General features: G+C 38.6%; 1 protein-coding gene across 1 annotated transcript in view; it reads right to left on the bottom strand.

The window, feature by feature from the left end:
• Window positions 1-3,495: 3,495 nt before the first annotated feature.
• Window positions 3,496-15,885, bottom strand: part of RAP1A (RAP1A, member of RAS oncogene family) — a 100,481-nt gene continuing 88,091 nt past the window's right edge. The window contains exons 6-8 of the mRNA XM_004473604.5: window positions 15,499-15,642; window positions 10,092-10,207; window positions 3,496-7,410 (exon numbers count right to left, since the gene is read on the bottom strand). Of these exons, the coding sequence (XP_004473661.1) occupies window positions 10,121-10,207; window positions 15,499-15,642 (231 nt within the window). The 3' untranslated portion in view covers window positions 3,496-7,410; window positions 10,092-10,120. The remainder of the gene's footprint in view (window positions 7,411-10,091; window positions 10,208-15,498; window positions 15,643-15,885) is intronic.

The following is a 15,885-nucleotide window of genomic DNA, read 5'->3' on the forward strand; positions in this document are numbered from 1 at the left end:
CGGCTCTCCTCGCTCCCTCCGGGTCTCTCCTGGGCGCTGGGAGGCTCGACTCGGGGCGCTTCCCTTCAATTCCCTTCAAGCACTTTGCCTGCCAGGGCGAGAAGGCTCTCCGAGTGCTCCAAGCCTGGGTTTTTCATGCCTCTCCGTCTTGGTATATACATTCCTGTTTCCAGAGGAATCCAGTTCCCCCACAGCCACAGAAGGACTGGTTTGCCCTTGACTTTGAGACGGAGCAGTTTAAAGAGCGTCCTGCCCTCTGTAAAGCCCTGCCCAGAGCCCCCACCTGGGCCCTCCCCGAGCCACAGGGCTTGTTTCGTAAGCCTCCCTTGGGCATGCTGACCTTCCCCCCCAGGCAGTAAGCACCTCTGGGGAAGCAACTGTTCATCCCTCATTTCTGATCTCCAGCCTGGAGGGTCTCAAGGGGACCTCGGCTCCTCGGGGGGAGCCCACCTCCAGCTCGCCTGTTTAAGGCCGGCAGCCAAGGGCTCCTCAGGTGCCTCCCGAGCCCCCCAGCTCTTCCATTCCCCTCCTCAGCCGGGTCCTGAGGACAGAAAGGGCACTGCGGTCCCAGTCTCCTTCATGTCCTGCTCCGCGCCGCCGCCTCTGCTCCCGGCCTGGGGCTGGGGCTTCCGGGGAGCCTCGGTCCTCACCTTCCTAGGGGGCTCCCCATCCCCGTCATGCTGCCACCCGGCTGCACAGAGCCCAGCCCTTCAGGGGACCACAGCGCTTCTCTCCTGGGCCTGTTCAATCTCCATCTCCACACCCTGAGAGCACCTTCACCGCAGCCCCGTGTTCTCTGCCTCCCCAGGCTTCCCCAGGCCGGCCGCCTCCTTGCCCTCGGTGGCCGCAGCTGGCCCCAGGCCTGCTCTAGTTGACCCAACCTGCTCTGCCAGGAGCCCCCGCCCCTACTGGGGACACTGAGTCTGCTCGATTCTCCTCCCCGCCATTGTGACCACGGTAGGGGAAGGAAACTGAGAGCTGGGTGTTCAGCGCCTTCCACCTCCACCTCACTGTTGGCCACGCTCCAGGCATTGTGTCCCTGCCAGGACTGGGCGACAAGGCAGCGTGCCTATAATCGTTGGTGTAGAAGCGGAGGGAGAGGGAAGCGGAGGGAAAGGGAGGGGGAATGGCCAAAAAAAGGCAAGAGTCGCCTCCAAATAGAGTAAATGCAGCAACTGAAATCCCCATAGACTCCACTCAGAGAGCAGAGGTGCCAAGGCTGCTAGCCTCTTCCCAGACCCAGCCAGGCTCCAAGTACTAGCTCAGTCTCCAACTTGCACTCCTGTACCACGCGACTGGCCTAGGGAGTGTGCACTGGCCAGATGGACTTCAGCAGGTGTTAGAATCTCTTTGATCTGAGATTTCAAGCATCTGTTAAGTGGATTCATATCCCAGAAAATAAGGGCTTAGACTTTTTATCAATGACTTTAAGGGCCCAAAGAATTCAAGATCTTCTGGCCAGGGTTTTAGAACCCTGTTGGGAATGCAGGGATCAAATAATATCTTCTCCATCAAAAGTACCCCCCAGTCAGGGCCTAGTGCCTAGTCCAAGCCTTACTTTCCAAAACGGGAAGACTGCCCATTTAGCATCCCCTTGACTCGGGTGGCTCCTTCAAACTCCCCAATCCATCTAACCAGGAGACCCTAGCAATGCTAATGGCAAGGTTGACAGGTGAGTTGAGCCACCTCTGCTCCCTGCTTTGTCGTCTCTCCTTATTTCCCCCCCCATGTCTCTCGTTGCATCATCTTGTCGCACCAGCTCACAGCACCTGCCTATCGCATCAGCTTGCTGTCTTGCTCATCTTCTTTAGGCTGCACCAGGAACCAAACCTGGGATCTCCCATGTGGTGGGCGAAAGCCCAATCGCTTAAGCCACATCTGCTTCCCTCCAGCTATTCTTAAAGGCCTGGCTCAAACTCCCCTCTCAGAAGCATCCCAGACCTCCCAAACATATAGCACCTGTCCCTCCTCTCATACCACTTTACCTGGAACTTCTTCACAGCACGCTTATTAGTTCTTTGTGAACTACCAATCTCTCTATCCATGTACTCCGGCTCCCCTGACACCTGCTCCTACCTGGGGTCAGCTTCTTCACTGGTGTACTAGATTTCCCTGTTTCAGCCTACTCAGTTTCACTCCTCAGTGGATCATTTCCATTAGCACAAACACACAGTTCACCCTGGGCTAATGGGGTGGCCGTGCTTTCGATATCTCCACTTTCTCTCATTTCCTGCTAAGGCCACTCCCCACGACATCCCCACCACTCCACTGAAGCTGCCCGTCAGGGTCATCAGCCAACTCTACGTTCTCCTTTGCTAGTTCCCCTTCATCTCTCCTACATCATTTTGGAATACTCAGAGTTCAGTCCTTGGACTCTTCCCTATCTACACTTAACCCTCGTGAATGCATCCAGTCTCATGTTTTTCAGATAGCAAATGTGTATCTCCTACCCAGAATCCCCACCCCCACTTGAATTCCACACATCTCCAACAGCCTACTGTATATATGCAGAATCTGATAAACTTCACACTATGTCCAAAATTGAACTCCTGTTTCACTTCCAATTCCCCTCTAAACCTACTCCTGCCATAATCTACTATCTTGACTAATGAGCAAAAATCTTGGAGACATCCTTGACTGTTCTTTTTCTCACTTTACGTCTGTTGATAAATTCTGTTGGCTCTTTCAAAATCTATCCAGTATGTAGCCACTTTCCCCATTGCTACCATTGTGATTCACACCATCATTTCTGACTTGACCATTCAAAGGCTCATAAGTGGTCTCTCTGCTTCCATCCTTACCCCTCTAGGCTATTCTCAACCCAACAGCCAGAGTATTCCTGATGAGTGGCTATGTCAGATCATGGTATAACCTTTGATCCTTTTCATGCATCCTACTCAGAGTAAAAGTAGTAGGAAATTTGTCCAAGTATCACTATCCATTATCTCCTACTATTCTCCCCCTTGCTCACTCTGCTCTAGCCACACTGGTCTCCCTGATGGTCCTCAAGTAAGCCAGACATATGTCCACTTTATGGCCTTGACAGATTCTTTCCAGTGCCTGGAGGACCCTTCTCCCCTGGGCAGTTGCATGGGCTTCATATTTCAAATCTTTAGTCAGATGTCAACTTCAGTGAGACCTAAGTCTTCAGCCCACTACCTCTCTCTGCCAGCACTCCTGCCCATTTCACACTGCTTAACCCTTCTCCATACCACCCATCATATAATGTAAAGCAATGCATTATATTGTTCATACACACACACTTTTCTTATCTTTTGTACCTCCTAAGGACAAAAGCTCCATGAGGGAAGGGATTTGGGTCCGTATTGTTCTCGGCTGTATTCCCAGCATGCAGATCAGCATATGGCATATGGCGGAAGCGCAATAAAAACTTGTTGATAGGATCAGGCCTTTTTTTTGCTTTGTATGTCCTATAACATTTGGCACTTAAGTAAACTTTTTAAAAAAAGCATGGAAATAAGACTCATACCACTGTTTAAAATGAGTAGATTTATTAAGGTTTTTCCCCAAGAGGAACAGCCAAGCTCTTGCTTTTTAAAAGAAGCAGTTAGTGGGAAATGCACGTCACACCCTGGGCCCCAGAACCACCAGAGGTCTCTTAACAAGCCCAAAGAACTTGCATCCTTCATTCCCCTTTTAAAGTTCTTGTTAATGTCTGCAAAGCAGAATCCATGTTGCGTTCCCAGAAAACAGCACTAGGCACCCAGCTCAATGAAGCCTTCCCCTGTCCTCAGTGAGAACACTTAAGGTAGGGCAACATCAACTGCACGCTGAGTAAGCCCAGGGAAGGGCAGGAAGAGAAACCCTTGACTAAGGCAATGTCTGTAAAACATTTTCAAGAATAACTTGCATTCCTTACATTTTGGGGGAACATAAATGCTAAGAGGTGGGCGGTTAGCCTGCCTGAATGCCCACATTCATCTTCCTCCCTGAACGATGGGTTCTTTCCAGATCCTGGACAAGCATCCTAATCACTCTGCCCTTTTAAGTTTGGAGCTGAGTCAAGAGGGGCTATTTTAACACAAGTGGCCTCTTAAATAAGTACAAGGCTCAAATAAAACAAAAGGCTGTTTTACAGATTATATTCCTTCTCCAAATACCTCACAATTTTTTCACATTTTGGTTCTACTCCACATACAATTTATAAATGCTTATTTTGTTTCTGAAATTCAACTATGATTACTTACAAAGGAGAATACCGAAGTACTCCTCACTTTTCTTTTATCCCTCAGTCCCTTAAATAGGCGCATGACCTGACAAGTATCTATGTACCTATGAGGGTAACAAGGCAATTTATTTGAGATTGGGCAAGTCCAGAAAATGCAGAATGTTTTATTACTATTCATCTCTGGAGAAAAACAATCCAAACCAAGTTACCTGTGAGTTGGTAATAAAATAAAAACCAGTATTTTCTTTAAGGATTAACTTTTTTCCAAATAGGGCACAAATTCAAAGAAAGAAGCTGATTATTTAATTCAAGAGAAAGATGGTCAGTTAAGATGCCAGAGGAGAGTGCCAAAAAGAGACAATTAATTCAGAGTTGTAGGGGGAAGAGAGTAACACCCCAACATTCATATTTCCAAACACTCCTAAGAGAACTACCCCTGTGGCCACACATAGTTCAATACATTACAATGCTATTCACAGGTTTGATGAAATCTTTGTATACCTCCCTTGCCCAATTAGATGGCAAATTGTCGAGGGAAAGCCTCTCTGCTTCTTTGTGGGGCATGAAGTGTTTATATAATAGATGATTTGAGCACACTTTTAATTCAACTCTTGTAGAAGTGTTACTTGGTACTGAAGCTCCCCCTGGTGGAGGGGAAGATTATAGTCAGATTATATGTTTATTGTTTCTAAATCTAGGAGGGCACTATCCAGCCATTAAATTACAGTTTTCAACTGTGGCACCAGGTCTCCTTTAAATTATATGTTACTCATATAACTAAAGGAATTACATTTTAAATAGCCACAATAGTGATATGTTGTCAGTTCCTGGATATTTGTCACATGAGTTCACATAATATCCTGGGGGACTTTTTCAGCTATAAAAACACATCTAATTTCTAGGCACTCACCTCTCTGGACCCAAGACGAACAAGTTCACATAGGGACAGTATAAAAGCACACCTATCTCACTTTCTAACAGGATATCTTCCCAACCAAATCAGCAAATACAGGTTTCCTATTTCAGTTGGGTCTTAATTTTGCAAACCACTGTGTGCCAAAAATGTGCCTTTAACCCAGGTGGACTATATATAAGATGTGACAAAGGAATCCAGTAACTATCATCTTTCTCTATCATGTTCTAAAATAGAGAAGACTGAGCTTATGCTACTAGAAACACAAATTTAGAGTTAATTCTTCCGTAATGATTTCACTTAATCTGGCAAGGAGCCACACAATCTATGCAGCATGGTTAAGATTCAGGACATTTTACTTATTTATGAGATATGTGTCATATGTTTTAGGGAATGAAATGCTTTGGAAGGTAAATTTTCAAGCAGAATGACTTTAGAGGTCCTTAAAATAAAATATGCCATTCTGACATAGACAAACTGGCCCTACTGTTTTACTTACTGTTTAATTTTATTACATTTATTACATTTTTGGCCTCGCTGTCCCAGACATATGCATAACTGGATCAGCAGAAGGGTAGTGTTAGGTAACTAAGATTAGAAACTTAAAAGAACACAATCTCCAGGTATTTTTCACAATATTTTACCATTTTCTCAGGTTGGTCAGAATTTACATTTGAAATCTGAGTTTTAAATTTCAGTTTAGTAGCTGATGAGCTGACCATACTGGAAAATTTCAGCAAGATGCATGAAGGTATCTTCACACCTAGTTGCATCTAAACAGTACCTAGATCCCTGAGCAATGATTTAGACTTTGGGGGACTGGTCTCCTACTTAATATTCAGGTACAAGGCACCGGGTTTCCTAATCTTGGCTCTTTCCGTCTCCAGCACTTACATGGCTAACAAGCTGTGTGCTTTACCTCTCTCTGGAGAATGTATTAGGTATCACCCTATGTCCATGTCCTACTGAAGCCTCATCTTTCGAAAAATGGAACAAACTGGGAAGGAAAAGAAAAGCACCACTAGAGCCAGCTAAAAATTTCAGCTCAACAATCTTTTCCATACTACTACTAACTACTTCAGACAGCCAAAGCAAAAGCAACAGACATATTCCTTTTATGTTTTTTACCTTCCACTCACCTCTCTCAAATTCTTCAGTCTATTATTAAACAAGTTTGAGATTTTTACATAACACTTCATTGGTGGGCTCACACCCACCAAATTAACAATGGTAATAGGATTCCCTTGATGAAATTACAAGCTGTGGCAGATGTGAAATAGTAAAAATTAAACCCTGGTACAGTAGTAAATTTATCCTTTTACATATAAAAATAATACACAGTGGGATATTTTCATTCAACAAGATACAATTTTTAAGATCAAGAGAGAATATACAAAACTATTCTATGTAGTCCAATGTATTTTACTGTATAATAGGAATAAATATATTCAGAACAAAAAGCCTGAGGTCTGTGCTTCTAGAGAAATCGCCAGTTACTTCATGGGATTCTGCAGCTAAGAGGCAGAAAGGGGCTACTATTGCATTTAAAATAATCTGGTCATTATAAAATAAAGGTCTTCAATCTATAAACAATAACAAAAACACACAAACCAAATGAAAATGTACTAAAATTTAATCATCCATAAAAGCTGTAATTTAATCTGACAGTAAAACACAAGAAGCAATATTAGAGTTGGTTTAGTATATTATATATTTTAGCTTTGAAAGCCATAGAAATCAGTTATCCCAGTTTTTTTTCCTATAAAAGACCCATTTTTCCAAAGCATTATGCACAAACAATTTTAATTAGAATATAATGACAGAATGATATTTCATAATTTTTTTAAATATAAAATGAAGTCAATGACTCAAAAAAGTTATTGGCTGCAATGAGTTGAGGGGAAATTTCATAATCTATATCATTACAGATATAAAGTATAATGGTTCACCTTTTTAGTGCTTGATAGGGAAGAATCATGATAAAAAGGTCAATATGAAATCATTTGATTATAGTAGCAATATCTAACATTTGAAATGCATCCATGCTCTTTTGTATAATCTTATTAGAGTCAAGTATATTTATTTTCACATCTGTTATAACTGCTATTGCAAAGGAGAAATACTATTGTCTTATTTTCCAAGAGATATACACAGAGCAATTTTTTTCTCCAGGGAACTTGTGCAAACCAATATAAGATCTAAATTCTTCACATAATATATAAAACAGGAGAAGCCTCTTCAGATTTATTTTTTGAAGTCTGGAATGCTGGCACTTTCCAACTAGGCAACAGTTCTTCATTCCTGTAATCTAGAACAAATAAAGATATATATATATGGTAGGAAAAAAGCTTTTGGCTGATCATTACTGGAGAACTAAACTATACTAAATAACTGCAGTAATGGGACTATTTTCTCTCCTTAAAAAATGTTTAAAAAACAGTTAAATACAGAAGACGAATTCAAGGAAGGGAGTCTATAACTGATCAAACTCTGAGTTTTATTATACTTATTGTTTCATAATATGCCTGACAGTCCTGTCTAATAAAGAGGAAAACAATGACATTTCATTTCTATCACATTTTTACCTTATTTTTAAAGTTCCTTTTCCACCAAGGAAATAATACCTGCCTGCATAATAAACTTTTCATGGGAAATGCTTTATTCAACCATTTATGATAGTATGTATTAGGATTACCACTTTTAATATAAATTAAGACAAGAAGAGATGATACATAAAGAGGCAATTCCCATATTCAATGGCAGAAGAATCAAAGTTAGTCTCACTCCTCTGCAGAGAATTCGATTAAGGAATCTTTTTCTTTCTTTTTTTCTTTAAGGAATTTTCTGAAGATGAATTTCAGAGGTTTTTTAAATGGGGCATGTTAACAAGAATTTAACATGGTTTTCCACAATTTTGCCTGAAGGCCACAGGTTAGATAAGCTGCCCTCAAGGTTCATGTACTCCTAATAAAACCATTTATTACCACTATTTAAATATACCTTCTATTCTCAGTACTTTTTGAATGAGAACAAAATGGCATTTCAAACCTATCAATCAAAATAAAATGCTCTGCAAAGTATCTGACTGCTAAATCATCTGTTATTTCGTATTACTAAGTATCCACAGAGATCCAGGATAACTTATTAAGTATACCGTGAAGAGAATTACCTATCAAAGCCTAGGAATTTATGCAACCAGGATGAAAGTCTTATTTTCAGTTCTAGGCCAAGATTTCTCCTCCGGGGCAAAGCTTACAACATACTATCACATAACTGGGTGGGTATGAATAAGTTTTTAAAATTACAATAGGCCAGGAAATGTACCACTTCCTTTAAATATAAGTTAAAGGACATTTTCTGAGAAGTAGAAATTAAACTAAGTTCAGGCAGTCAACTAGAAGAGAGTCAATTAAGAACCAGAACTGGACTCTCATTTTTTCTACCTTTGTGTCCCTACCCAAACAAGAAACGCCAGTAATCTTAACAATGATCATTTTCAGGGAGCTGATGACTTGTAATTAAAGCAACCATTTGACCAGAAGCTGCTTTTCCTGTCTGACTTTCAGAGGAACCCCAAGACCTTTTCTCTTTTTTCTGCCTCTTTTCCCTTTACCTTTATTTAAAATGGGGTACAATTACTCAGTTGTTTCCTTTAAATGAGATATTCATTCATATCTCTAGGGAAGTACACATTAGTTAATTTGATCTGCTGGAAGAAGTAATCCACTAAATAGACCCAAGAGACTTACAAGGGTTAAGGCAACCAGCTCTCCAGTGAAAATAGTTTACTTCCCTCTAACTGGACCAAGCTTGGTAATATTCATTTAATTAGCATCAAATTATATCATAAACCACTCCAGGAAAATATTCTTTTATGGCATGGTTTATTGAGTTGATGAAGATGAGCAGAAACTGTTTAGGGGACTTATATATATAATAAAAGATAAACAAACAAATGGTCCCATGGAGCCTGGTTTCTTACTCAACAGGCAGCTTCAAGGCTGGCAATAATTTCTTTCCTATGGGTTCACTTAATGAAAATTCAAGCAGTACTTAAAGTCAAATACTACTTAAATATGTTTACAAATGAAACAATTATTTGAAAAGAGGTCAACTCATACCTGAGAGGAAATAACTACCCAAACAAAAAAATTATAATGATATACCACCATACAATCACCAGAATGGCTCAAATTGAAAAGACTGATAATACAAAAATTTGGGAGAGGATGTGGAAATCATAAACTGAAAAACATTTTAGCAGTATCTACTAAAGCTGTCTGTATATCTCGCTTATGATCCAGCCATTCTACTCCTATATGTGTATAGCCAACATAAATGCAATATACTTGTGCATAAAGACATGCACAGCAGAATTATCCTCCAAAAGAAAGAACCCAAATGTTTACTAATAGCAAAATACATAAATACACTACTAACACAGTCATACAGTAAAATGAACTACTGTTGTATGCAACATGGATAATTCTCAAAAATATATTTTTGAGTGAAAACAGCTAGACATAATACATTAAATGTTTTTGTTTGTGTAAAGTTCAAAAAGAGGGAAAACCAATCCATGGAGTCAAGAAGTTGTGCAGTGATTACATTTGGGGACTAGTGACTATTTGTTGGTATGTATGGGTATGCTCATTTTGAGATAATTCATCAAATGTGCCCTTATCCCTTCTTGTTTCAGATGAACCATGGTGTCACTTCAATTTAGCATGAATTTGGAATTGACATAGGTAGGTATTCCATTCACTCAACCACAATTTTTAAAATATCCATTCTGTACCAGGCACTGGGGACACAGCGGTGAACAAAACAGAACTAGGAATCTGGATAAATATATGGACAAGTTATATATCACATGTACAAGTTAAAAAAGCAAGAAAAACCTAGTAAGTGTATTGGGAAGCAGTTACAGTTGGGGAAACCCCAAAATAAGAGGATGAGAAAATAATTTGCTTGCTTTTGGCAAATTACCTGGCTCAGAGCTGCTGCTTACTGTGGGTCTAGAGCAGCAGACATGATTTCTTTTTAGGCTTCTTCTTTTCCACTGGTGTTTTCCTATTTATTTGTCTGACCAGATCATAAAATATCTAAATGAAAACCAGAAAAAAGTACTTATGCAACCAACATTTGAAATCGTGTTACACACACACACACACACACACAACTTATTCTGTTAATTATTATTCTGTTCCTATATCTGTATTTTGCTGCTTTGTTTTAAAGAAAATTTCTTAGATGCCCCAACTGACTCTCAGTCAGTGAAAAGTAGGACTTACCTATTTACAATGAGGGAAATCAACTTGGTCTTATGTATTCAGTATCAAATAAGAAAAAGAACTGGTAGTGGAAAAATAAGGCAGTGAAATAATATTCTACACAGCATCTTCTATGTTTCATAACCCAATTATTAGGAGAATAATTAATGCTCAACTTGATTGTTCAAATTCACTGTATTTTTTTAAAACTTCATATTTACACAAAAGTTGCAAAAATAATAATACAAAGAACACCTATATGTTGTTCACTCAGATTTACCAATTAGTAATATTTTGCCATTTAGTTTATCATTTCTCTCTCCCTCCCTTATTTTCTGAACCATCTGACAGTCTGCATACCAGAGGTCCCTTAAGTTGAGTGCTTATTTCCTAAGACTAGGATATTCTCTTATATAACTACATTACTATTACTACATTCAAGAAATTTAGCATTGGTACAATCTATAGTACAACTGTCCCAGTGATGTCCTTTATAGTAATTTCTATCCCCAGATACAGGATCCATTCAGGATCAAGTATTATATTTAATATCCTGTCACTTTAGTCTTTTAAAATCTGGAACAGTTCACCAGCTTTTGTTTTTCATGGCACAGCTGTTTCTGAAAAATAAAGAATAATTTTACAGAATTTCTCAATTTGGGTTTATCTGATATTTCCTCAAGATAGATCCAGCTTATATATTGTTGGCTGGAATAGGACAAAGGGATATTGTGTTCCTCTCTACATGTCACTAATTGATACACTGAGAAAACCATACTTTTTGTTTGCCCTTTTTGGTGATGTTAGTTTAAGTTAAAGTGAAATCTGAATGCTCAAAATTCAGTTAGAAACTCTTACTCAAAGCCCACTGGCAGAAAGAACATCACTGGCTTTGAAGTCAGAGACCTGGACTTAAAACTCATCTCCACAATTGACAAAGCAGTGAAAACTAGGGAAAAATACTTAACCCGAGTCCACTGCCTCACTGGGAAAAGAGAGATATTCATCCATGTATGGGATTTGTGAAGATTGAAAGTAATAAGTGTACAGTGCCTGGTACACAATATACACTTAATAAATGATGGCAATCAATATTAGTTTTCTGGCTTAAAATGTAGAAATCTATTACCCTCATCTATTACAGGGTTTGGCCAAATCTGGCCTACCATCTATTTCTGTATATAAACCATGAGCTAAGATTTAAATCTTTAAATGGTGGTGGTGGGGAATCAAAATAATAATGACACCTTACGATGTGAAAATCATCTGAAATTCAAATTTCAGTGTCTATAAATTAAGTTTTATGGAAAACAGCCACATACATTCATTCATATATTGTCTAAGGCTGCTTTCATGCTACAAGAAGCGAGCTAAACAGTTGTGACAGAGACTAGATGGCCTGCAAAGCCAAAAATATGGACTATCTGGCCTTTTATAGATTGAATTTGCCAACCCCTTATGTACCGATTTGAAAGTGACAAATATTATGTTAATAAATTGTTTTGGATGAAATATGGAAGGTATCAAAGACAAAAAAGGCTACTTATGTCACAGAAGCAGATTATGTTAATTCTGATATAATTACACTTCACAGTGCATGGGTATACCCAAGTGTTGAAACAGATTAGTTGAGTTTGGTTCTTGCTGTAAAATGCACTTATTTACTAAATGATCTGGAATAGAAATAAATATCATAGAAGCTCCTTATGATGACTCATCTGAAATAAATAGTGCTTTACAGAATTGGCTAAAAAATGTATTGGCTTTAAGGGGCATTACTGAGATGAACTGGTGAAATTTGAATATGCACTGAACATTGACAATGTCAACGTCAATTTGCCTGGTTTTTATAAATGTGTTATGTTCTGTAAGAAACTATCTTTGATATAAGGACACAAACTTACATTAATCCTAATATATTTAAGATTAAAGGGGTGTGATATCTGCAACCTGAAAGAGCAAATGTAGCAAAATGTGAATAACTGGAGAATCTAGATGAAGGATAAAAAGAAACTTTATTGTTCTTAAATCTTTTCTGTAAACTTTGAAGGAAAAGTATATTTTTAAAATGATCAGCCTACATTCCTTTAAAATGGTACTCAGATGAAATAATTACTTTAAAAAAAATGGTTCAAAAACTACAAAGCTAGATTAACTATTAAAAATGAAAGGACAAAAAATACTGAATAATTTATTCCTCAGCTCGAAAAGTGATTCATTATATTCTTTTCTTTCTGCTCCATCTTCCTTACTCCCATCTTCTTCAAATCATTTAGCACTTTATTATCTTATTTCTAAGAAAATCTGAAGACAGAATTTATGAACAAAATGGTGTTTGTTTCACAACTTCGAAGTCCAAGTTGTTTTAAGAACTTAATGTGCTCTAGTTTCCCTAGCCTTAATGCATAGCTGTAAGAAATAAAAGGGCAAACTAAAGCAGTAAGCCAATCAATTTGTATGTAATTTCTATTTCAGTTTCTTCATGCTTGCCAGTTTCCAGTTTCTGATACTATACCAAAAAAGGTAACTGAGTTCTGTAGTATTACTCTAAATTATTTCTTTTGGAAAACATCGCCTACCTCACAGCAGCAGATGGTTCAGTGATGAGGGCAAGTTCGAACTATAATATTTGGTTAGAAATGCTGAAAGTTCCCAGCCTAGGTTCTTCCTCATCTCTCTGAACTATAGAAAAATCTAAAGGGAACACAGAATAGAGTTTCTCAATCCCTCTCCCAGTCCTAAATTGGGGTAATGATTCCAATTATAACCCCAGCCTCAGCACAGAACAACGAATTCTTAATTAAGATTAATGTAATTCTGGTAAACTTATGTTTTGCTATGTTTTATTTCAGAACACAGTGAAAGTTATGTGGATAAGAGGAAAAAGAATACCAGCAGCAGAGTTCTTTAGCCAAGCAGTATGGCCCTATTTTCAAATTTGAGATTAAGAGGTGAATCTTTGGAAAGTATCATCTCATTATCTTTAGGCATTCAGAAATCACAACAATGCTCACAAGGATTCAGCTGTATGGGAACTAGTATCAGAGGAACTCTAGCTGGATTATCAGGTTACAAAGAGAGAAACATTATTTTAAAAACCCAAATTATTACACTTTTGAGAATTTCTAGCATGAAGTTTGTATATTTTCCCAAAAGTGAAGATTTTTAAGATGGCTCACAGCATTTCATTTTGTTTTGTAGTGTTTCTTTTTTTGTGTTATAAATGTTCATATGCCAAGGGGTTGCCTTTACCAAGACTGCTGTGAAAAATGGCTCTGCTGCATTGGAAACTACAACCCCGGAGGGTTAGTACAATACAGGTTTCCACAAACATCTAATGCTTCAAAGGGTGTGTGAACAAGCTTCTTTCTACTGTGCTTGGGTTCCCAGAGGGAGAGGTCCAATGCTATATGTACTGGATTCTGTCCCAATCAGCCCCAGCTTGGTGGGTGAGCACCAGTGAGAGTGAGGACAAGGAAAGTAACGGACCAGATCCCTAAGGCCAGACAAACTGCAGAGGGTAGCCTTTCACCAATGGCCTTCCAGCCACACACATTCACCAAATCTAAGACATTTTTTGGCAATTATTTAAGATTTGTAATTTTCCTTGTGAAAAGACTGTGCTAAAAATTAAAAATTTATGATTAGCTCCATTTTTCAAAATGTGATCCCATAATAAAGAAAGTTGAAGCTACAAACTTATCATACTTCCTTCCATACTTGGCAGTAAATAAGAAATTACTGTTCTTGACAATCTCAGCAAGATTTGTTCCCCAGTGCGATGGAAACTTCCTTAGGGTAGGAATAGTGTTTTTCTGGATGACTATTACCACAGTACCTAACACAGTGCCAGACAGTGGGAAATTAATAAATACTTGCTGAACACATGAAATCTATGAATTTCTTAGATTCTATGTACTTGTTAAATTGGTTTTACATAAATAAGCATGCTATGGTGTTCTTGATTATTCTGTAAAACAGGACATTTGTAGGAAGCTTAATTTTCTCTTTTTTTTTTGCCAGTTGTCTGAGTCAAGGAAAAATGACCCATAGAACTAAAAGTCAGAGAGGAATAGTAAACAAAAACCAGACTCTAAAAACCAAATGCAGTCTTACTCTGTTCTATGCTTTAAGTGATCTGAATTTTGATTACCTGGGATGCTACAAATGGCAAGTAAATACGCAAGACCCAACAGCTTTTGCACTGCAAGGAAAGAAACCTAATCTGTTTTTTTTAAAAAAGGCTTATGTTAGAGTTAAAACCAAAGGGAGAGGAGCAGGTGTAGCTCAGCAGTTGAGTGCCTGCTTTACATATATGAGGTCCCAGATCCAATCCCTGGCACCACCTTTAAAAAAATAAAAAAGGTAACTAGATAAACAAAGAATAAGAACTTTTTTTTTTTTTCTTATTTTTTTTAAAAGCAAAGAGAAGCTCTTAAAATTTTGCTTGGTTGCTGATGACAGGTGGGAACTGCAACTGATTTTGGAGGGCCCCGGTAAACTACTGAACCTATACATCCAGCCATGCAGCTTATTTGTCAAGATAATGGAGTGCTAAAGTCAAGGACAAAAGAAAAGCCTGTGTACCACTGTCTTAGTCCTTAAGGACTGAGAAAATCACAGGTGCATTTCCACACACACACAATTCTCCCTGTGAGTCAGTTATTATATCAAAAGTCATGCAGGATGAAGAACACCAAATTCTGTGATTTCCATGAAGGTAACATCTTTCTGTGTAACATAAGTTTATATAGATTTTGTACTTTCTCCTTGAGTTTACAGTCTATAAACATCTGTATAGACAACTGTTACAATATAAGCTTGATGTGACAGTTTTCACCCACTACTTTCTGGTATATAATTTTGAGGTTTAGGAGGACTTTAAACATAATCTTTAAACTGAACTTCCTCTTTGCCAATTTAGGTGTCCCAGTTATAGCCATCAAAGTGGTCTTGTGCAAGCTAAAGAATAGTTTCTAGGAATGACTTAATGTTTTCTATAAGTTAGAATCCCGATTATAAAAGGACAAAATAAGACTTCATAAAAAAAAATTTTTAGGCTGATAACTTAAAACAAAGGAAATTTAAAAGGTTGCTTGTGTTGCCCAGCAGCTGTAAGTTACCTCATTAACGTTGATCTTTGACTTTGCAGAAGATTCTAAAAAGGCACAGTTACACCACTGTCTTGCTAAATTCTGGCCCTGTTCTTTGCCAACAACTCGCTCATCTTCCAGGTCACATTTATTGCCAACCAGAATCATTGGAACCTGTGGGAAGGAAAAAAAACTCAAAATGACCACTAATACTCCTTACTTAGTCTCACAAAAGTAAGCAACAACCTGCCACTTATTCAAATGTATTAGTTAAGAACAAAAGCTTCACCAAGTACTTGAAAATAGGTATGTACAAGTGTGCTGGAGGAAATGAGATGAATGGAAAGGGAAGCGATAGAAAACAAATGGAAGAGATCTTACATATTCATCTGGTAAATTATTTTAAGAACACAAACC

This window comes from Dasypus novemcinctus, chromosome 9 (assembly GCF_030445035.2).
Source record: "Dasypus novemcinctus isolate mDasNov1 chromosome 9, mDasNov1.1.hap2, whole genome shotgun sequence".
Classification (NCBI taxonomy): Eukaryota; Metazoa; Chordata; class Mammalia; order Cingulata; family Dasypodidae; genus Dasypus; species Dasypus novemcinctus.